Genomic DNA, 23,858 nt, shown 5'->3' with positions numbered 1-23,858 from the left:
GGAGGACAGACTACCGACCCTCGACCCAGGTCCTGGACCTCGCCCCACGGTAACCTCCCCCCCGGGACCAGCACAGCATCTTTTCTCGGTCCCATCAATATCAGAGGCACAGCTGGTGGTGATACAAGAGACAGACTTTTCTGTGGCGGCTCCCATACTGTGAAATTCCCTCCCAAGAGAGGTTTGACGGGCTCTCTCCTTGTTATCTCTCCACTGGCAGGCTAAGACCTTCTTTTTCAGGTAGGCCACTGAAAACTAGGTGCCAGTGATATTGACCACTGGGCTGGTATCAGGGCAATCAGTAACTCAGTGCCAGTTTTAATTGTGCTTTATTTTTTAACTATTGTGTTTAACTAGTTTGCTTTCATGACCTTGTCTTTTATACTGATGTTTTTAAAATGTTGTAAGCTGTCTTGAATCCCAGTTCGAGAGAAAGGAAGTTACAAAAAGACAGACAAACTACAACTTCCATCATCCCTGGGCTATTGGCTATGCTTGCTAGGGATGATGGGAACTGAAGTGCAACATCCTCTGGTAGGTCACAGGTTCCCTTTGCCTGCATCACTGTGTTTCACAACTGGCCTTACCACATTAAGTAACTGTATTTTCCCAGGATTTCACAACTGGTCTAGCCACATTAAGCAATGTATACACTGCTGCCTCCCCACAGTATTTAACCCAAGCGTAAAAACATTTATTTTATTGTTTTTAAAGGGGAAGAGTACAAAATGAATTAAAGAACTGGATTTTGTTAACGAGCATTTCAGGCTACTGAGACCCTAAAACACAATGGCATGCATTATTCTTTTCTGGAAATGGCTGAAAGGTCTTGTTGCCTATGAAGGTCAACCAAGTAGAGACTAGTTATCTATGTAATACCAGCATTGTGCCCCTTATAATCCCTCATAGAGGATTAAAAATATTCAGACACAGAAAGAACTAGAGCCTTTCTCTGCTGCAGAACATTTCGAGGCTAATCTGATTTAGAATCTGTTGACCCATAAATTCTATATTGGCACTGCATGCTTCCTGCGATTATAAACACTGTGCTGTCGGGGTAGAATTTTCGGGCAAAAGTCTAAGACCTGCACAAAATGAATACCTTGCATTGCTAAAAACAAAACAACAGTAGCGGAATGGAATTATGCTGACCAAGTCACCATTTGTGATCTAGAAGAGACACCAAGAGATGCCCTTCTTTCCTCCACAATATATGCTCTTTTACAAAAATGCCTTCACCAGTTAATGAAAAACCTAATCAAATGATGTGTATACAAAACAATCCTATCTCAAGACACCATCATGGAGTCCCAAAATATAAAAAACATGTGGAACTTGTGAGAAAGTTTCCTCAAAAAGTGTAGGAAGTAAATACGATTTCCAAAGGGATAAACACTATTATTGTAAAACTGTGGCCTAAGGAGTTAGAGAGAGATTATAAGCACTGATCTCTTAACTAAATCTCTGGCATAACAGCACAAGGCACTTATATGAACCATTGTCTAAAAGCAGGAATCAGTCAGGTAAGAAACTATGGCATGAACTGGGGGGGGGGGAAAGCAGTTAAATTGTTAATTTAACTAAAATATAGATTCCAGAAACTCTCATATACCCCTTTAACTTTATTGTTCTCTCAGAGCCATGGATTAAATTTCAGCTAGGCATTAGATCTGACAGACTGCATTGTGTTGTTAAACAGAAGGAAGTCTTTACAAAGTAAGGTTTATGGATCTTTCTAAAGCTGTGCATGCCGTACTCTCCCCCCCCCCCCAGCAGCAGCCTATTCATTGTATAAATTTAATAACTGGATAATGCTTTTCTTCAGAGAAACTAATGAGACGTGACAACCCACTAGGCAGTTGGACCCCTAACACTATAGCATTTGTGGCTGGCCATTTAGCAGATGGTGTGACCTCATGCTTCCTGCCCAACTACAAGTCGTTTACCACAAATTCATCACTGCCGTATTAGTATGTTGTATGTACGTCAACTTAGATTTCCTTAGGAAGTGTGAAGTTCTTTAAACTTCTCTTTACAGCAATTCTCTCTTAGCAGTAATCTTGCTGACGTTATCCAAAAATCAACAAACTAGTAAGAGCACAGATTGAGCCCAAAAGGAAGAGAAAATACCACATAATTTGGGGCTAGCGGGCCATAACTTTACTGGTACTATTTCTTAAGCCATTTAAAAGAGGGGCCACCAGCCCACCATCTGAGGGTGCCAGGGTGCCTACAAAGGTTTTCACTGGTGCCCTCAGCAAAGCGCTGCAGACTAAGTCTCTAGTCCTAGAAAAAATGTTATGAAGCAAAAAGTTCAGAAGTCTTTTGTGTTTGACGGGACTTGATCCCAAATAAATAGCTACAATATGACAGTCTAACTGGAGCCCTCAGCACACATTCAAAATTTGAAATGTACCCCCTGGTCCAAAAAGGTTGTTGACTCCTCTCTTAAGGGATTTGCGGCTAAACCAGTGTTTCCCAACCTTTGGTCTCTAGCTTGTTTGGACTACACTTCCCATCATCCCTGACCACTGGTCTTGCTCGCTAAGTATGATGGGAGTTGAAGTCCCAAAACAGCTGGAGACCCAAGGTTGGGAAACACTGAGCTAAACAGTACATTAACCTTTTTGACTACCTCCATCTATCCCAGTGCAGGTATTCCTCTTGGTGAGATAGCAGAGACCATCTCCCTTCACCTCAGTCTTCTCATAAGCCAGCTCCTCTGACTTGGAGCTAAAGTCTACTATCAACAACTTCACCAATTAGAATGAAAAGAAACCAAACAACGGCAAACTGGAACCTTCCAAAAGTCACCAACATGCTCTTGACACAACAGCCACAATTGCACAACACTCCAAACCCTAATTTGGAAGATCATGAATGAGTTAATGCTGAGCTCATACATTTCCTCCCCCCACTCCGCCACACGTGAAGAGTAACGTCTGTTTCCAACTGGTGTTCAAATGGTGCAAACTATGGTTTTCTCAAACCAAAGTCTGCTTGTAAATGAGGATCAAAAGATGGTTTGGGGTCTTGGTTGTGAGTAACTATGATAGGCAAACTGCCACACTAAGATCCACAAGTCTCTACTTCACACATTGCCCCTGAAGTGGCAAACAAAAAGTGCACGTTGTCTATATTTCAGCACAATGCATTTCTTTGTAAAGTGTAAATAAATTCTGATACTACCAATCCTTTGTTTCCTATGAGCTACTGCCAAGGTTTGTTTCTTTAATGCCAACATTACAGAAGAAAGACAACCAGTTGGTAGGCTTGGACTTGTGTGGTTGGAGAAGAAAGCTTGACGTAGAAAAAGCTATAACACTGAAATTCTTCTTAATATTATTAGCGAGCTTTCATGCTTTAAAAAAATAAAATGATCCATTCTCCTACACAGATATAATTTTCATTAAATGTTGTCTTAAAAGATTGTGAAAATGAATTTTTCAATAAGACAACTTTGTCAGGATCTGGTTCTTAAAAGCAGGTGCTGGCATTGTGTGAGAAGCAACATAAAGCTAGATATAAGTAGATACAGCCACGTGCCTGCAATCCAGAGCAGAGAGAGAGCCTCTTAAATGGGTCAATGAACGATAATAACCCTGCTCCCACCAGGCTTCATGCAAGTGACTCAAGGATGTATTCCACATGGCAAGCTTCAGGTCTACAGGTTTGAGGAATTATGAGTCAGAATGTGTCTTGCTCTGTGCGTTTGTTTGCCTCCAAATAAGGGGGAAAGTGATGAGGTGAAGTTACATGATTTACTGTTTTAATCTTTTCTGTGAATTTACAGAATAGCTTCTTTTCAAGCAATTCAAGCCTTATGTAAACATTTGGCAGGTTATTATTGTTAGAAAAAAGATCTTGCGTTTGCTTTTGAATAGGAGTCTTTCCTGGAAGGATCTCTCTCTCTTAACACAAAGAGACAAGGCAGGCACCTGTGGTCATAAGGATGACTCACAAACACAACAGTAGAACACATACTGGGGCTGGAGAAAGATATGCCTATGCCAATCAAGCTGCCACCGATTAGATTTTGTGATTCTGTTATGAGCTAAAGCCCAAATATTCAAGGGTTCATAACAAGGCCACACACCAATCAAAACTACATATACATATACATATACATATACATATACATATACATATACATATACATATACATATACACATACACACACACATACACACACACATACACACACACACACACATATATATATACATACATACATACACACGCACACACACACACACACACACACACACACACAGAGAGAGAGAGAGAGAGGCTGACATCCAATGGTGCTAACCTGCCAACAGGATAGATTTCCATGAATGAAATGGGGTTTCCCATTCCACTCTCATTCTCTGCAGCTCCCTGTGTGCCCACAAATCAGTTCTGGAGGGTTTGGGGAACCTGCTGGAGAACATCTGGGAGGATGGGGCTACAGGGAGGAGCAATGGAAAACCCATCCATCCATCCAACTATCATCTTAACACTATTTCCTTTACAACTAGTAACAATACCACTAAAACATTTCTAATGGCCTCGAGTAGGGAAGTGGAATAACTTCAATTCAGTTTGCAGTTGCTGAAACAATGCACAATTATATATCATAAAAATTCATGGATCAGGGGAAATAGCATCCAAAAATGCATTGCTTTGCAAAAATATGTATACTAGGCTAAACGGCATACAAAAATGTGTATATCCAGACTAAAATGCTGAGTAGTTTTCATGAGGATTTTAAAAGAAAACTGCAGACTCATATCAAAATGTGATTGGGAAAACTGAGAGAAACCAACACTGATATTTTCACTCATCCCTAGCCTAGAGACACACACAAAAAATCTAGAGGCCTGGTGAAACTGGCAAATTTGCACAATTTCTCTAAAATTTAGTGTAACAGTAGCATCTGTGTTCCTGAATGCTAAAATAATAATAATATTCCTCCCATGAATGTGGAAACAATCTGGATTTCTTCCAGATTTTTTGTTTATGCCTGGAGCATTGACAACAGCGTTTTTAGCTCTCCTCTGGATTATTTGCATTAATGAAGTCTCAGAATGAAAATATTTTCACTGCCAACACACTAAACACAGAACCTGCTAAAACATCCCTGAACTATTCTAATTAGCCATCATAATTTCTTCTGAAATGTGTAGAAGCATTAAACAGAAACCCACTACACAGTGAACACATCAATGCTAGCAGAAAGAAAATGCATTAAGTGGATTTTAGAAGGATGGTTTTTACTGTTCCTGCAGTTCGGAAACTGAAAAACTGAGCAACCATGAGAATACTGAACTTTCATCTGTTTTCAAATCCTAGACAACCTACATTCAGTATGTTGGTTTAATATCAACTGATAAAGTAGATAAAGTAATATGAAGTAAATCTGGAAGTGAGTGTTCCGGTTTGCAAACGTTCTTTGGAACCCAAACGTCGGACACAGCTTCCACAATCGGAAGCTGCACCTTGGTTTCTGAACATTTTGGAAGTCGAACAGACTTTCAGAACAGATTCCATTTGATTTCCAAGGTACCACTGTACTTTTTTGAGAATATAGTACCTGTCTAAAGTGGAATGCACTCCCCAGGAAGGTCATCTGGCGCCTTTGTTACATATCTTTAAGCACCAGGCAAAAATATTCCTTTTCTCCCAAGCCTTTGGCTAATTAAACAATCTATGGCATTTTAAACTGTGTGTGCGCAGGTGTTGTTTTTGTTTGTTATTATGTTATGTATTTTGAGGGGGGGGTTATATTGTAAATTGCCCTGTGATATTTGGATGAAGTGCAATATAGAAATTTAGTAAATAATAATAGCAGCATTACAGCTTTAACCCATGGTAACTAATACAGTACATGACTAAGTTTATCTCAAAGGGGAAGTTTTCATATCCCCTGTTTCAGACATATGATCAGGTTCCAGGAAGACAAAGCTATCACTGCTGCCCATCACACATTGCTGCTGAGCTACCTCCCTGTTGGGTATCAGGAAAAAAATTCTCTTGCTAATACTGTAGTAGGAATAGCTGAAGAACAAACAGACCAGGAGGACCACAAAACTATTTAGATGGCATTCATTTTTAAAAGGCTGGGTGGCTATTTTACCACCATAGTGACCTAGACCTCCATCATATTGTCATTCTTTCCACATAATCAGTTTTATTCCCCAGCATATTACACAATAGTTTATAAATTCACAAAAACCTTTGCCTTTTAACTTTTGAGTTCGCTTAAAATTCTCCCTGTTAGAACTGCAAATATGCTATTTTATCTGAACAAACATAAGCAAAATGTTATCCCAAAGTATGCACTTTACTTCTTTAAGCTGGTCTTCACTATTTTGTGAATGGTTGGTATCTTCATAACTTGATCTGATGAATTTTTACCCATACCTGTTGCCAATTAACTTCTGAAGGGTCTGTCAAGTTAAGATTAATATCTTGTCCATGACAAATTGTATCCAAGAAATTAATTTTGTCCAAACACATTAAACTGTGGTTGAGGGCCATTATTAAAATGCACTGCTTTTTCCAAATTCCCATCCTTTTCAGAGAGGACTTTCAGCTTCCCCTTTACACTTTCCACGCTCCTTTCTTTTTAAGTTATTACAAGGGCTAACTGAATGGCAACAAAGAACTGAATAATTTCCAGAAACAGATGTTCTTTCATACTTCCAGTACAAAAGAACAACAAAAACTCCACACATAGGCAAGATATTGAATTACACAATAAAAAGCTCTACAACTAAAAGTATATAATCACAATATTCATACATTTTCTACCCAGAGCACATTGACTACTGAAATTCTGCCTCATGGGGTATGTCTAAATCCAGGTCAGGTTAGTTTAGGTTAAAACTGAGAGAAGATTCATTTCTGGCTCACCTCCAAATCAGCCTGTCCTGTCCTGGTAGATTATGTTACTTGATTCTCATTTGTAAAGCGGCTTCCTAGTTTGCATGATAGACCCTGCAATTAATTGCACCAAATGATCTCCATGTGGTGTATTTGTACATGTTCGCAAAGATAGAAAACACTAATGAATTTCTTTGGATAAGCAAGGCAGACTTGAGGATTTTTTAATGTAACTCTGTAGATACTTTTTGGAGCTCTGTCAAGAAGAAGTTCCTTCTGAGTGTTCCCATAAATACACTGTTTCAGTCCATTTCACTCAAGCCCAGTGGGTTGATAACAGGAAAAGCTCTACTTTTCTTCCCCAGGCAGCAAACAGAACTCTAGTCTCCTAGCTGTAAGAAACATCATCCATCTGATTGCTGCAACATGGGAGGCAGTTGGCTAAACTTTCCGTGTTCTAGACCCCTCTGAACTCATATATGGTTTTGTCCTGTAAATGAACTTATCCCAAGACAATCATGCCCAAATAATCAAAGGCAAAGTCCCAGCCTGTCTTGGATTACAATCCGAGCACCTTGCAGTGTACTCCATAGGCTTCTGATGAGGTTCAGGCTATGTCCTCAGGAGAAGAACCATGATTACCTTATTCAGAGTTCTCCCAGCCAGAGGGCATGGCTCTGCCACTAACTCAAGGATTAGTCCCTCTATCTCCCCAGCCGTGCAGAAATCAAAGGCTACGAAACAAAGTGAGGGCCCTTTAACCAGCCAGTCAGCTCCTCCAGAGAGACAGAGCCTACTTGCTACACGACTGGTCAGCCTACATAAGACTTCAGTTGGCTCCAGCTACCTGGAGGGACAATTATCTTTCATAACTGTTTTAGCAGGGGCCCTTGGAATTGGTCAAGGTCCTGTTGCTTGACTGGAAACTGCTGGCCTCCCCTATGAGCCGGAAGATCTCAAAGAACTAGATGCAACCTTTTATGACCCTGACTCTTGGATGCAAGAGGGTGCCAGGGGTGTCAACCTATAAAAACCTTCAGATGACTATCTTGCTGCTAGAACAACATCTATATTCCACTTCCTTGTGCTTCACTCAGTATGGCTCATTTGGAGCTATCCAAGGTCCTGTTTTTATCTGTTTTCTATAGAAGAGAGCTTCTGCCTAGATTTTAGCTGCTTGATCTGGCCTCATCTACAGTGAATTGACTTTGTGTACCCTGACTGGTACACAAGCTGTGACTTCCCTATGCACTATTCATGTCTCCTACAAACATCAAGCACCCACACAAATGGATTGAGCTCATTCCTAGTGATCCGACACTGAAGATCTGAAAGTTAAAGGAGTCATAGCTGTTGCCCTTATCAGGCAAACTCTGTGTTTTATATTTTACCACAAATAGAAATATATCTGTTCCTTTCATGCCATGGACTTAAAAATCACCAAACTTGCTGTGGATGCTTTTCGATAGGACCTGTGTACAGGGATAAACATTCAGTTATGTAATGATACACCACAAGAGATGCTGTTTGTTCTGATTTTGTAATAGTCTCAATCTTGAACTTTTCTCAATTGCTTCCTCTGGTATCTAGCTGAAAGACTAATGCTCCAAAAGGTGTTAAATTGCCACTTTCTTCCTCCAATTGCTGTTTTCAAATACAACAACCTGAGTACAAAGTAATTGCTGTCCTTGCCACTAGAACCTCTTTTATTATAACAAAAACGGCAACAATTTTATTGCCATGATTTTAGGAATTCAGGACTTTTGAAAAAAAATTAATGCTATGAAATACTAGAAACAAATGTTTCTGATTTAAAAGAATGGTTCCTTGGATTCTGGAGTAAGACAATCCTGAATGTTCCTAAGTTATACTCGCAGAACTGAGTGAAGAGAAAGGGAAGAATTAGCTGGAGGTGAAAATGATGCATAATTTTCTGAAGTACGCCAAATAATTGTTTCTTCCTCTGCATTTATGAAATAAATGAGCTTATATCCCCAGTTGAATGTACTGTGAATGAACAGCAGTGGGTCTGAGCTGTAGTATAAAAATGTATGTATTCCACCTCACCCCCAAGGGGCATTGTTGGCCTTAATTTACTTATTTATTTTGTTTGCACTCTGTTTATACTCTGCAGCTAATTCGTACAACACAAGCATCCAGGGTTGGATTCAAGTGCCAGCATTTCAGCAAGGAACACAGACATGATGTCTCTACAGGTGTGTGTTTCTTTAAAGAAGGAATTTGCAGTCCTCCTCTTACAAACAATGACACACGCTTATTGAGAGAGTTGTTTTGTGTAAATGTGGTCAAGTAGACTATAATTATTTATTGTACTGCCAAAAATATACTTCACTGCAATGAAGATTTTTGCCTGAAAATCTTAATGGAATTAAAATGTGTTATTTCTTTCAGATTCTGACAAATATGTGACAGGTAAAGTAACTATTCTTACATTTGCTGCATAAAATAAATCAGAAGAACATTTCCCACACAAACCACAATTGACTAATGAGGGACCATTCAGTCTGACACTGTTTGAGGGGAGCGTTATTTAATGATGATTTTGTTAGTTGATAGGCTGAAGTCCTGTCCTGTCCCCCACTTTGTTGGCTGTATATAGTACGGTTTGTATTTCCTTTTATTTTGCAACAACCCAATGGTTATGAGAAAATACAACTAAAGTCGTACCTTTTGTAGGGTTTAGAGCAGGAATAGGCAAACTTGGCCCTCCAGATGTTTTGGGACTACAACTCCCATCATCCCTAGCTAACAGGACCAGTGGTCAGGGATGATGGGAGTTGTAGTCCCAAAAACATCTGGAGGGCCAAGTTTGCCTATGCCTGGTTTAGAGGATGTGTTCAGAGACTGTGCACACAGTCAGATATGCATGTAGATCCCATTGTAGGTGGAACTTAAAAAACCAGGAGGCTGGGAGTGGGGGGGGGGCAGATGCGATTCCCTCCATGTTTACATTTCTACACACTTTTACTACCTTCGCAAGGCACACACATCCATTCAATTCTTGCCAGTTTGCAAGACCAATGGGGAACAGTAAAACCTGCTGTGTACCTAAGAAACAGGCCTCTTTCTTCACTTCTGCACCACAGAGTAGCTTTCATTCACTCCAGGGCAATGCAAAGTATGTCCTTAAGAAACCTACCGTGGTGGAGGCGAAGTCCTTCCCCGCCATCCCATTCCCATCAACTCCAGCCCCATCAGTCCCACTTGGAAGGGAGAAGCGGGGTGCAGTTCATTCAGGAGGGCTAGAGCCAGAGTCTAGGCCACAATTAGTAAAATAGCAGAAGAGCAGCCCATAGGGGAGGTAAGGCAAGGAACAAGAGACTGGGCAGGATAGATGCTGCACTCGCAAGAGAGAAGTTGAGGGTTGTTGTGGGAGACTCTGCAGTCCTACCCCTTCTTAAATATTAGTGGAGACTCAAGATCATAGATAGGCAAAGTAAGGTCCGGGGGCCAGATCCGGCCCAATCACCTTCTAAATCAGGCCCGCAGATGGTCCGGGAATCAGCATGTTTGTACATGAGTAAAATGTGTCCTTTTATTTAAAATGCATCTCTGGGTTATTTGTGGGGCATAGGAATTCGTTCTCCCCCCCAAAAAAAAAATAGTTTGGCCCCCCACAAGGTCTGAGGGACAGTGGACCAGCTTCCTGCTGAAAAAGTTTGCTCAAGATCATGGCAGGGCCTATGTAAAGTCTTATCTTCAGGAGTAGGGCTAGGTGAAGGAGGTCCTTATACTTTGAGACAACTATAGAATAATAGAATAGGATAGAATACAGTGGTACCTCGGGTTAAGTACTTAATTCGTTCCGGAGGTCCGTACTTAACCTGAAACTGTTCTTAACCTGAAGCACCACTTTAGCTAATGGGGCCTCCTGCTGCTGCTGCACTGCCAGAGCACGATTTCTGTTCTCATCTTGAAGCAAAGTTCTTAACCTGAAGCACTATTTCTGGGTTAGCAGAGTCTGTAACCTGAAGTGTATGTAACCTGAAGCGTATGTAACCTGAGGTACCACTGTAACAGAATTGTGAAGTTGAAAGGGATCCCAAGGATCATCTAGTCCAAACCCCTGCAATGCAGGAATCTTTTGTCCAATGTAGGGTTCAAACCCACAAACCCATGTAGTACAATATGTCTATTTGCACATGCCTGAAATGCACCTGAACAGGCATCTGTGAAATATATAGCCCTCGTTCCATCTCTCCCTGATAGAATATGATGTCCAATTAAGTCACTGACTCACAGTTTTTACAGGTCAGATGCTAAAAATACCATGTGCCCCTTTTACCAAAGAAAAATAATTTTCTTAGACAAGGTGCATCTTGTGGTTTTTCCGAGAACAATAACAAGAAGAAAAAACCATTAAACTAATCAAGTGCCATTCAGAAAGAGTGGCTTTAAAATTGTGTCTCTGTACTGGGTTTCTACTTCCTGCAGTTAGTTCAGACTAGCTGCTTATTTCCCTTTTTAAAATGTGGGTATACGAAACGAATACTTCTGCTGTGTTTGAAAACGCAGGCTCCAAGGCGACTTGTGGATTACGTAATTCACATGCTTTTTACAGAATAGAACTATGCATCTTTCCCCCAGCAATGATTTCGGTCCTTAATATTCCCCATTCTTTTTCTTTCTCATCTTAGCAACAGCCACAGTGCAGCCAATCCAACATCTGCTTCCTCGCTGCTCAAGCATCACAATCCAAGGTTACTATCGTGCATTGACCGACAGTAACCGAGCATGAGTGAGAGAGAGCTGGCTCATGCGCCGCCTGTGCTGCAATGCACCTGCTATGATAAGGACAGGCTTTTCTTGACTCCTCTAACCAGGATCAGCAAATAATTTAGAGCAAATCCTATTTTTGATCGTTTGCATCTTTAAAAGGCTCAGGGTATAGATTCTTGCAGAACAAAATATGCACTTGTTTCAATGAATGTGTCAGAATGAATTTGTAACAGTACCTCCAAACCAAACAAAACACCACACAGAAAAACCTGGTGAGTTTAAACTGGATCTTGTCAACAACTCTATTGTGAAGTCTGCTTTCCCTAACTGTTTTTAAACACTGTTTTCAGTTTGAAGATATTTTAGTTAAGACGTAAGATGTAAATTACCTGATGGCATTAATTTGAAACATTGCTTTTGGGAAGGTTTTAACAGTTTGGTGGCCAGCCAAAATTTGTGCTCCTTCATATCCAATAAGGAGCAAATTTTGATTAAATGTGATTGAATTTATATTTTTATCTATATGTCGTCTTCTTTTGCAATCAGTCATAGCTGAGTAAGATTGTCTTCCATGAATATGGTCTTAGCAGTGTGTCCATAGGTGACTGTGGAGGCCAATTCTGGATCTCTATGTACTTTCTACTAATATAAACAAAAACATGAGAAGAATGTTTCAGAATCATCTTCTCAGAGGTTGCTGTATTGAAGGAGGGAAAAGTTAAGTATTGTCATTTCAGTGGGGCTTGCATACGAAACATTCCAATGGATTGTACTAGAAGCATTCTACCAATCACCAAATAAGACTGGTTCACACATTCTGTTGTGAGGTGAATATCTGTGATTTTACAGGCATAATTCAGGCCTAAACATGTAATGTAAACATGTTTGGAAATGTGTACAAAAATGGTACTCTCCTCAGAAATCCATGATTAATTTGTGGTCAAGTCATGTACCAACAGCCTGCATAGTTAGCATCCTTGTATAAAATGGCCTAAAACTCATTGCCTCATTACAACCATCACCACTACAGTGTTCTCGGGGAACATCACTATCTGCCTCCCAGTTGTAGGGTAACCAACACAGGTAATAGGGATTTAAATCTGTTTCTTCCACATCTAAACTCAATTCTCATTCCTCTGCCTCCATTGAAATATCAAACAAATTATGGTGGTTTTATCATGGTTTTATTACTTTTCTGGATTAACACTATCACACAATTCAAAGGGCATATTGTTAAATATGCAAGAAAGATATTGAGGGGTGTTAAATAACACCAAATCAAAAGAAACATACTGTATAACTAAGAATGTGTATCTCAGTAACAGAGAATTCTTTTGTGAAAGTACTACTATGCACTATCCTAATAAATATTAAACTGATTATTGCATCAGTAAAAGCAATACAAGATAGCGAATTTGTCTGCGGCTTCAACACTTTGGAAAATTTTACACTTCTAGTGTCTCCATTATATAGATCTAGGGCCCCTAGACAGAATGGCGGTGCATGGAACAAGATAAACCTGAGCACATCCTGTGCTAGTTCTGCCTATTTATCTCAGTCTTCAGCTGCTCCCTGTGACAGTTACACTACTACTGAAAAGCAGAATTTATATCCTCTGGGAATGATGTAATTGTGAGACTGAACTTTTGCAAGGAAATAATTTAAAATATCCTTAAAATATATGATTATTTTGCAATATGATGAAAGTTAAATTCAATATTCCTTCTCAGCGATACACAAACCAATGATCAGGAAGGGATTCCTACATCTTGAACGACTCACAATTCACCCCATCTCCAATTGCCACTTTAAATCTTGAGGACTCAAGAAGGAACAGAGGAAGCTGCTTTATGCAGAGTCAGGTCCATCTTGCTCAGTATTGTTTACACCGACTGAAAGCTGCACTCCTGAGTTTCAGACATCAAACATTCCCAGCCCTCCCTGAAGATGGCAGGAATTGAACATGGGGCATTCTGCACGCGAAGCAGATGGTCTATCCCTGAAGTAAGGGACATCTTGAAGTGCAACTTCCTTTAGAAAACTAAACCTCTGGTGGAAATGGCCTGTCAAATGGATGGATCTACAGTACCAGCCATTTCATTAATAATGAAAGCAATAGATTCCTTTTCAGGCTTTCCTTTTCAAATCAAGGTACATTAGGGGGAAGTTGGCCCCGTGCCACAATGAGCATGCGTATGCTGGATTCTTTAATGGTGCATTCCACCTACCTGACTGAGCCTCTTTTGCAACTAATGCACCTCCATGTCCTCATCCCACTTTAAGATTACACACATTCACCGCAAACACATCAATAAAGCTGAAATTAGGTACCCCAGGATGAATAAGCCTTCTGTATTCACTTATACAAAAGCAAAGCACTTCTTGAACTGAATGGGAATAAGGGATTCATTATCTCCTTTGAATTATTATTACTGGAGGGACTTTTCAGCAATGCCATCATATGTGTCTATGTTACCCTGAAGATAGATACAGGGATGTGGTTTGCTTTTGTTAAGATGTCTCAAATCATCAAGCCAGAAAGACATGGATGTCATTCCCCGGCCCCCACAAGATTGCATGTGGGAACATATATTTCTTATAGATGACTGGGTGGCAGAGGATGGAGTCAGAATGAAGGATACAAAGACATATTCATCACAGTATCAACTGTTAAGCCTATAGTAGGCTGACTTGTTGAACTTCTGGATGAGCATATTACGTACATGCTGGTAGCAAGGGGGCAACAGGTATTTTCTTGCCAAAGGCTGGTGTTATTCTAGTCCTTTGCTTATGGGGAAACAAGTTAATGGAACAAGATAAGAAAAGTATTTATGACCCCAGCTGAAGTTACCAGACACATACTATTCCTCTGAGAGAAGAGAGCAGAATTGCCATGTTTGGTCTAGAAAATGTAAAAATCACTCAAGAAGTTATTTGGCGTAAGCCCCATTAAAATGTTGGGTTATCCTGCTCTCATTCACTTTAAGGGAGCTTACACACGAGAACTTCCTGGTAGAACAGACCTTATGGTTTTGAGTAGGAATGATTTACCAAATGTAGTTTTCCATTAAGTCTGGAATATCCTGCCAAGTAGTACAGAGAATTTCACTACATGTCCACACATGATCATAAATATGTGGTCAGAGTAAAGTGGTCAAGGTTTCCTCGTCACACAGCAGGACACTGCAAACTACCTTACTGAATGGTCGTAGACACCATTATAAGTTATATTTTGATGATAAAAGTTGCCTGTGTTCATCCTTTTCCCTGCATGAGTTGTCAGGCATTAAATTATGTTTCAATGTTTGCTCCATTACATGTAACTAAGGAACAACTAAAGTGCCATTAGAAATCTTGCAGACACAGACACAAACTAGAGTTAGTTCTTAAATATAAAAAAAACCCATCTTAATCTCAATATGGTAATTCTGGTGCACATGCAGTGATGTCAATATACGCACAGAGCTATGTAAGAACAAATACAGCTCATCTCTTTAGTACTCTTCATATCTGTTCACAGAATATGCTAAAAATGAATCTGATGGGCCAGGTCCTCCTTCTTTGAGTCCATCATTCTCTCATGGAACCTGAATCATGACCAGCGCTTTAACTTGAGGCAGAAATTAATATGTTCAGGGCTTCCGGCATCACACTTCATTATTTCTTTATTTAATCTATATACCACCCTTCACCCAACTTAATAAATGTAAGTTATCATCTTCACAAAGAACTTTATTTGAAACACACTGCACAATGCCACCTCTAACTGTATCTGCAGCTTTTCGTCTTCTGTCCATACCCCTTCTGTGCGAAGGGACAGACACTTGTCTTTTGTTTTTTAACAGCAAGAGAAGCTGGCTATTGATTCATTTTATGTGATATTTCTATGTGACCTGGCTATATAGCCTCAACAAATCCAGTTTCTATTTTTTATGTGCCAATAAAAGCTTTATGTGGAAAACTCCTAAATTAAATTTCCTGTCTAGATTCGGGCAGTTAAAAATGTACTGCGGTTGACAGGAAGACAATGCATTCTGAAATTCAAGAACTAGTTTGTATCAATGCACTTCTTTCCGAGAAATCTGTAATAAATAAAGAAATCCGTCCCATCCTCTGGCAAAGAATTGAGCAGGGTAGGTGCAAACATGGTCATATATTTTCTCTCTCAATGCAAATCAGATTTTAAGAAAACAGTTATTTTTCAAAACGTGAAGCTTGGACATTAAATATTCATTTGGGTATCTAGTTTCATATTTGAAGTAGTTTAGAGCAGTGTTTTCCAACCGGGGGCCCCCAAGATATTCTAAGGGGTGACAGGTGAAAATTGCATTAATGGGAGGGCAACAGCTTGAGGCTAGGGGGCCACAGAAGGAAGTGAGAAGTGAAGGGGGGGAATCAATTTTGTTTTTAAAAACCCCCTGATCAGCTGGCTATCCACTTGGCCAATCACAAGCGGGTAAGGGAGTGGCTCGCCAGTGTGTATTCTTGGAGCGGTCCTGGTTTGTTTCCGGTGTGAGAGGGCGATCACTGATGCTCCTGTTTTGACTAGTGGAGCCCACGAACCAGAATCCCCAGGTCAGGTAAGTGCGGTGATGGAGTGGCAATGGGTAGGGCTCCAACATTTCTCCAATGAAAACAGGGACATCCTAAGTAAAAGAGGGATGATCCAGGATCAAATGAAAAACCAGGACGGCCTCACTAAATCAGGGACATCCCTGGAAAATAGGGACACTTGGAGGGTCTGGACTCACTAAACAATTCATCCAGCATGCTGAGTTTCTCTTAACTAGCTGTGTGTGGAAAAGGGAGCAGGGAACAGTACTTAAAACAAACTAGAAGAATTTCTACTTTTATTTTCCCACAAAGTAGCAGTTGGTGAATCAAGGGCAGAATTTTCTGTGCACATTCAAACAAACATTGGTAATTACACATCTAAAATAGATCGAGTCAAAGGTAACACAATTGGCAACATGCAGTCATGGCAGTTTAGACAATAGAAGACAATCCCACGTGGAACTGTAATTACTTCATTAAAACATGTGACACCAGCCTCAAGAGCTGCATTTCTCTCTTGGGTAATTTTCTCTTCGGAAGTATTTGCTGCTGGGAATCCCACATACGTCCTCTAGTCCTTTCATGGAGGACACACGTCACTTGAAGAAAACAAGACTTCAAACTAAGTGTATACTTGACTTATTCTGCTGTTGGTGCTTGCAGAAAACCATAATGGTATCTGCCAAATGTTATCATTCTGACTGACAGCATTTTTCATTCTGTGTTGACAAAATACTCGCACACAAGTCAATGTTGTTAGAAGCCATGTAACTTACTACAGATCTTGAATTATGGAACAGATGGGACAGTGCTCCTCCATCTTTGTTGTATGCAGAGGGAGCACCCTGGATCTGGGCCCAAACTATTATATCCATTGTTACAGGTTCTAGGTTATGGATCAAGCAGAAAATGCTCCTCTGTCCATGCTCTAATTAAGGGAGTGTTTTGAGTCAGTATTACCCCAAGCCAGAACTGATCTTCTGATGGGATTTTAGTTTTGCATAGACTGAGGAAAGGAAAAGTCACAATCAGCACAAAAAGACTTTTTAACAATCAACACTGGTTTTTTCCAATAGTCTGAAAAAGTTTTCTTCATAAACTTGGTCATAGTAAGAAAAGAAAAAAAGTGCTCTGGGCAACTTTGATAAGAACTCCCGGTCCCTGAGTGCCTTCCGGGTGTTAAAGACCGATTACAAGTCCTGTTGATCTTTCGCTAGAAGCTTTCTCAGACACCTCCATAGAACTGCAAAGTCCCCAAATTAAGAAGACATTACTAGTTTATTGGGGGTTGGGGCTATTTTATAGACTGCAACAACCTTCTTCTTAAAACAAATCTTCACAAATGTGACATTATTAGATGATATTTAAACAATACTTAAAGTGCAGCAGTTATAGACAAATGTAACATTTCTATAGGTTATCAGGCCCTAATGCAGATCATAGCTCATTCCATTCAAAGAAACATGGCAAGTAATGAGCAAAATATTTATATTTTATTTCTGAAATAGCATAGCTAAGCCTTATGACTTACAACTTTACATTTCTGGGGTCTGTTTGTTTGTCACAGCAATAAACACATTCAGTTATGTTATATAACTAGTAGCAGCACTCAGTCATTCACAGTTGGGCCCAGATACTATTTCTTTCTTTCCTCCTGGTTCACGAGACCCGTTTCTGGTTGGGAGACAGCTGTTTTATTTATCATACTCATCTGTGAGCCTTTGTTTCCCCTCACCTTTAAGTACAAGTTGCCCCCAATTTTATCATTTCAGCAGATATGAACACTATCCATTTTAGATATAAAAAGATACAGTAAAATAGAAAATCCCCCCCAAATTATGAATCAGATTCATTAGAGTTTTTCTTATGACAGTGTTTAAAATGTAATAAAGAATGGTCCTCTACCAGTAAACCCACATGAAATGAGCTTAGGAACATAGAAAGCTGCCTTATACAGAGTCAGACCATTGTGGTTCATCTTGCACTGCATCCTGCTGCCAATAAGGGACTGCTATGGAGCAATAAATCCACCCACACAGATCAAGAACTCTGTAAACCCTGTTATGTTTATGTTTTCTTGATTCTTTTATTGAGAAAGGAACTTGAAACAAACACAGGAGCCTCATTTGATCCAAGTCTCATGTTTGACATGTTTGGCTTGAATTTGGAGACATGAGCACCTATTGCACATGCTGAACCTATAGGCTTTGAAGGGAATCAGCACACTGAAGACAACCAAGAGAACCAATGTTTGCCCTTGACTTCATTAGATTTATTCAGGAGTAAGCAGTTTGGGCATAGAAACACACACTACAGTCTCTCTGAAGGCCAAGGAGTGTTATGCTATCTAAGATGCATATTAATTCCTTTAAAACAAGATCACACATTTCACATTGTTGGAACTACAGCTCAGTAAGGCATTTTGCTGTGCAAAACAAGCAAGATGGCACCCCCCTTCCCCTGCCAACTGGACTGACAGATGAATCACTCATGAAGAGATAGCACCCTCCAACACACATGAAGGCAAACAGTTGGCTTGGCCAGCTTCAATACCTCCAACATCTCACCATCACTTGCTGCCCTGAGCTTCTGGTGCCTAAGACAGCTGTCTCTGCCTAATGTGTACTAATGTGCCATGGTACCTTCATGCTCTGTCAACTTCCAGTTTCGATCACTGCAATGTGCTCAACACATGGAGTTGCCCTTGTTGACTCAGAAACTTCAACTGGTCAAAAATGCAATGGCCAGATTATTAGCTGGGGTTGCCTTTAGCACTCATATAACCCCGCATATAGCACTCATATAAAACAGCTACAGTGGCAGCCAGTTTGTTTCTGGGCCCAATTAAAAGATGCTCACACTGGTGTTTAAAGCCCTAAAGTGACTTGGGCCCCAAATTTCTGAGAGGCTGCCTCCTTTCCTACAGAACCTATTGGGTGTTAAGAGCAGCAGAGCAGGGAATCTATGAGTAGTTCTGCTGTCCTCAGAAGTTCATGGAAGTGACCTGGAAGGGAGCATTCTCCAAGGCAGCCCCTAAATTGCCCACCTGGTTCTGGCCACCTACTCAATACAACTTTTGGTGATGTTTCTGTTCAGTAGCCACCCTGTTCCTAAAATTGTAATTTAGCTTTAACTGTTTTAAATACTGCATTGTAAATTGTTGTAACCCACCATGGAACTACCTAGTGAAGTATAAATAAATGTGGTGGTGGTGATGATGATGATGATGATAGGGCAGGCTCTGCTAAGGCACCTCCTTCCTTGGAGGTTTTTGACCAAAGGTTAGATGGCCATCTGTCATGGATGCTTTAGCTGAAATTCCTGCATTGCAAAAGGGTTGGACTAGATGACCCTTGGATCCCTTCCAACTCTACAATTCTATGAACAAGGACTTATTTGGAAGTGGTGACCATCTAAATTCAATCCATCCTTTATCAAAGGATCCATCCCAATTTATTGAGCCACCTGATTGAACTTTGTCTTCTTGTTTCTCCTTCTTCAAGCACACTTTCACAACTAACCAAAGGAATCCAATACATAATGTCTTCTCTCTTGGCAAGATTCATCACCAAAGGTGGACAATGAGCTTAGCTCCTCTAGAAACTGAACCCAATATTCAGCAAGACACTGGGGGCAGTGGTTGTCATACTGACAACCAAGAAGAGGGGCACAACTTGCCCATTAGTCCTTTTTTAAAAATCATTTATATTTAGTATACATTAAGTCCATGTAGACAAACAAGAAAGAAAGCATGACTACAGCAGAAGATTATCACAATGCCTCAGCAAGACAAAAATAGAAATCTTTAACTTCAGTACATATCACTGACTGCCTTTGCTATCATCTAATTTCCATTGTTCCCCTTCAGAACCATGTCAGGATGAGAACATTTGCTTCCCTTCCAACAAGAACAGAACAGGAAACTTTCTCACAGACTTACCCTTCTTCCTCCACCATGGTCCTTCTTGGATCGAGTAAGAGAGTTCTTTAAACTCAATGTTCACAGCCGGTCTCCGCGGAAGGTAGGAGAAGCGATGGGCTTCTGTCAATGCATTGTCCACCTTTTTTAAATGGCCATTGAGTAGGTGGACTTCTTGGGTGTCGGTTCCATTGGAGACCACTTCATCTACTGAAACGCATACAGACTTTGGTTCAGGCATAGCAGATGCAGAATTGCTGGCATTCTGGAATACAAAAAGGGAGAAAATAGTTTCCACACAGGAAAATGCATCTGCTAGTCATTTGTTCCCACTGTAATGTCAAAGAAGAAGAAGAAACAAACCTAGGTTCAGCTCTGTTCATGTTACATCTTCACCAGCCTTCACCAACCTTCTGCCCTCCAGATGTTTTTAACTACAACTCCTATCAGCACATGCAGGCTGGGGCTCATGGGAGTTGTAGTCCAAAACATCTAGAAGGCACCAGGCTAGAAAAGGCTGATCTACACAACTGCATGATAAAACAGCATATAGGGAGAAATGTTCACACTCCAATATTTGACTAGGGCAACCCAGCGATGACTACATTAACCACTCCCCCGCCCCTGAGAAGCTATGCTATAAGAAGTGGCTCACACGACATGTTCTTCCTCTTCCCAAGCAGCCCAGGGGATTCCTGTGCTACATCCGTGTGGACAAACATTAACAAGTAAAGCACCCAGTGCCAGCTGGTGAGGCAAAGGCAGTAGATCTGGTAAGGAAATCCACCTAGTGCTGCTTCTGCAATTGGCTTTAAAAGGCATGGACTTTGCAGAACGATGCAAAAAATTGGGTGTCATAGTGTTTGAATACTCTGCATGGTGTAGCTTCAAGAGATGGTGAGTGATGACCACTGGAACTGGTAGTGCAGAAGACGAGGTGCCAGAGAGGATGACACAGAGACAGCTGATTATCGTTTTTTCCCATCCTCCTCTCTACTATGTTCCACAATGGCAACACTGAGACTAAGGAGGAGGAAGCAAACAGCTTGTACTATCCCCTGGACTGGATGGATGTAAGAAAGCAGGCAGATGGGGTGCTGGCTGAGGTTAGCTGGATAGGGCTCCATTCACCCTCATGGTCCAAGCCCTGAACTGATTTCAACTGATTTTACTTTAAAAGTATTGAGAATTTACACACACAAGACACTTTTGATATTTTCTCTTGTTTACATGTTCATCTGGCATTGTGGTACAAAAAGATATGCATGGGGGCCAAGACAGAGGCAGATTTAGGGGAGCGCAAGCGGTTCAGTCACACAGGGTGTTGAGCTTTGGGGGGTAACGCAACTATGGTGTAGAATGGAAGGCGGGGGGTACACCCAAATTTGGTGTTGCACAGGGCACCACCAAAATTTGAGACCCGAGGTCTCCCAATAGGCAAGATAAACACCAGACCTGAGATTTAAAAATGTCAGATGATGACGTTGACTCAGGGATTCTTCCTGTGGGGATTATTTCCTGTGAGCAAACATCTTCCCACCACTGCCAACTTTTTTGGAATTTGGTAAGATGAGAAATGGCATCACATGATATGAAATAATAGTTGATCTTATCCCGGTAAGATTCAAGACTGTCCTAGTTAAGTCAAGAGGTTTATAATTTGGTGGAGAGTGGAAATGCATAGAGGAAAACAAATACCTAAATCTCAGATATGCTTCTCTTTCTGAATGAGCCAAGTCACTTAATATTTTATAACAATTAATATTTACAACAAATTGCAAATAATGTATGTCTAGTACTGATGCCTTGCAGCAGACTTAGGTTCTGAAATCCAGTTTATGTAACCTATTTCCTCTGCTGTAAAGCTGCATCCTTTTCCTGTGGGGTTCTACATTCCCATTTCACTTTTGAAGATTTTTAATTACATCATGTTACACAACCAGGAGCTGAGAAATAAATTTGTTGCGTTCCCTTGCAAAAAAAGAAGGACACTGGCCGTGGGGGTGGGGGAACAATTTGCATCCTTTACCCATGAAACTTACTTTTGAGAAAACCCACTATTTGGCTCCAAGTTTACACAAAATCCATTATATAATGAGCTCGAAAGGTTACCTGTGCCTCAGTAAATCTGTTTCCAAATCATAGGATGCAGTCGCGAAAAGTCTGAGCATGCTCAGAAAACCCATCTCATTTCCCCCCTCCCCTCCTCCAGCTCCATCTTTTTTTATAAGCTCGAGGCAGAGAGGTAACTTTCGGTCAAACCCAGATGACTTCAAATCCAGAATGATGTACATGACAAAAACAAAATAAACCCCGCAGTTCTAACCAGCCTGTACCTGCAAGATGACAACATTGAAGCCACAGCAACTAACAGCCCCCAAAGGGAAGAGAAATTGTCACTGAAGCTTGCGGGGAAAGATGCATACAAGTAAGTTGCCACGCTATATGAAAAACAACCTCTGCAGGTCAGCTGTCTATAAATATAGAAATAAACCCCACCAGAGGCATCCATTCGAAACGGAAAGCAATAAAACAACAGAGAGATTCCTTACCAAAGCAAAGGAAATGCTGAGGCTGCCAATCAAGATTGATTAATTCCTGAGAAACCAAACTCCGGGTCCCCTTTTCCTTCCCATTCGGTGGATCAACACGCAACTAATTAAAGCGAGGGTTGATCCACCCCAGCAAAGCTCCGATTAAAAGAGGCAACCACTGACCCAGCTTTAGCGCCGGCTCTGGGTCACTTTTGCAGAAGTGTCCCTCCTCCTCCTCGTCCCCCCGCCCCCGCCGCTCTAGCTGTAATGAATTAACTCGTCGCTTTTGACCCGCTTGGTATTATCTCTTTCGCTCTTTAAGCGTTTCTGCTTAGGAGGAGCCGGCCAACAGCTGGGCTACGTTTGATCTAGATAATGGGTTGCTCTTGACCCCCGTTTCGTTTGTTTTCAACACAACACACAACAACACAGAGAGCAAGCCACCAGCCCCCAAAGAGGACAAGGCGAGAGCGACGTCAAAGACAGACATACTGTAACAGTTCAAGTGTGGGGGATTTGGGGGGGGGGTGCTGTCCCTTCAAAGTCGCATACTAAGCTCAGGTTCTCCGATTCCACCTCCTTGCCTTCACACACACACACAAATGCCCACCCAGGACTCTCCCTCTCGCCGTCTTGTCCGTGGGTCATTCAGAGCAGATGGTATATGCAAGCAAGTCAAAGGTCCTGTCATGACCGGGGAAGGGGCGCAGGGTCAAGATCGCTCTGCGCAGCTGTGCTTGTCCCACTCCTACGGAAGCGAAGGGGCGCCCAACTTACCAAAGCGGTGCCCACTGAGAAAGCGGCCATCAGGCATGCCATGTGCCCCCGGAGGCTGCAACCAGCGCAGGAGAAAAGATCAGCAGCAGGAGGAGAAGCACACACAAAACAAACCGCAAAAAAAAGGAGAGAGAAGGAGATCCAGAGCAGCTGCAGCAGCCTGAGAGGGAGGCGTCGCGGCTGGGGCAAGATCGACTGGAAGCAGCACCTAAAAGAAAGGGGGAAAGCACGAAAGAGAGAGAGAGGAGGCGGGGCCTCTCTGGGTACCGGCTGCTTGTTTACTTAGCCTGCCCTCTCTCGGCGTCCCACTGGCTCTCCCTCGGCTCTCCCTCGTTCCCGATTGGCTGAGGGGCAGCCGGGGGCGTGGCTTGCCTCTTGCCCGTAAACGTGCTCTTGTTTTCCTTCTGCCCTGAGCGGCGTTGCGTGGCGTTGGAGGGGCCCTGACGGGCTTCTGGTGCCCCCTTAC

The 23,858-nt window shown here is 41.4% G+C and overlaps 1 protein-coding gene across 2 annotated transcripts in view; it reads right to left on the bottom strand.

Annotated features, from left to right (window-relative positions):
- ABCG1 (ATP binding cassette subfamily G member 1) overlaps nt 1–23,635 on the bottom strand; it is a 48,651-nt gene extending 25,016 nt beyond the window's left edge. Inside the window, exons 1-2 of one of the 2 annotated variants that reach the window (XM_081859208.1) lie at nt 23,393–23,635; nt 20,103–20,346 (exon numbers count right to left, since the gene is read on the bottom strand). In XM_081859208.1, the coding sequence (XP_081715334.1) occupies nt 20,103–20,346; nt 23,393–23,434 (286 nt within the window). In that variant the 5' untranslated portion in view covers nt 23,435–23,635. Of the gene's footprint in view, nt 1–20,102; nt 20,347–22,633; nt 23,118–23,392 lie in introns of those variants that run through there. The other variant, XM_081859209.1, reaches the window with a different exon arrangement.
- Nucleotides 23,636–23,858: the final 223 nt, after the last annotated feature.

The sequence above is a fragment of the Podarcis erhardii genome, assembly GCF_964252035.2.
Source record: "Podarcis erhardii genome assembly, chromosome: 4".
NCBI classification, from domain to species: domain Eukaryota; kingdom Metazoa; phylum Chordata; class Lepidosauria; order Squamata; family Lacertidae; genus Podarcis; species Podarcis erhardii.
The sequence above is the reverse complement of the archived record's forward strand: the minus strand, read 5'-3'. Positions and strand labels throughout refer to the sequence as shown.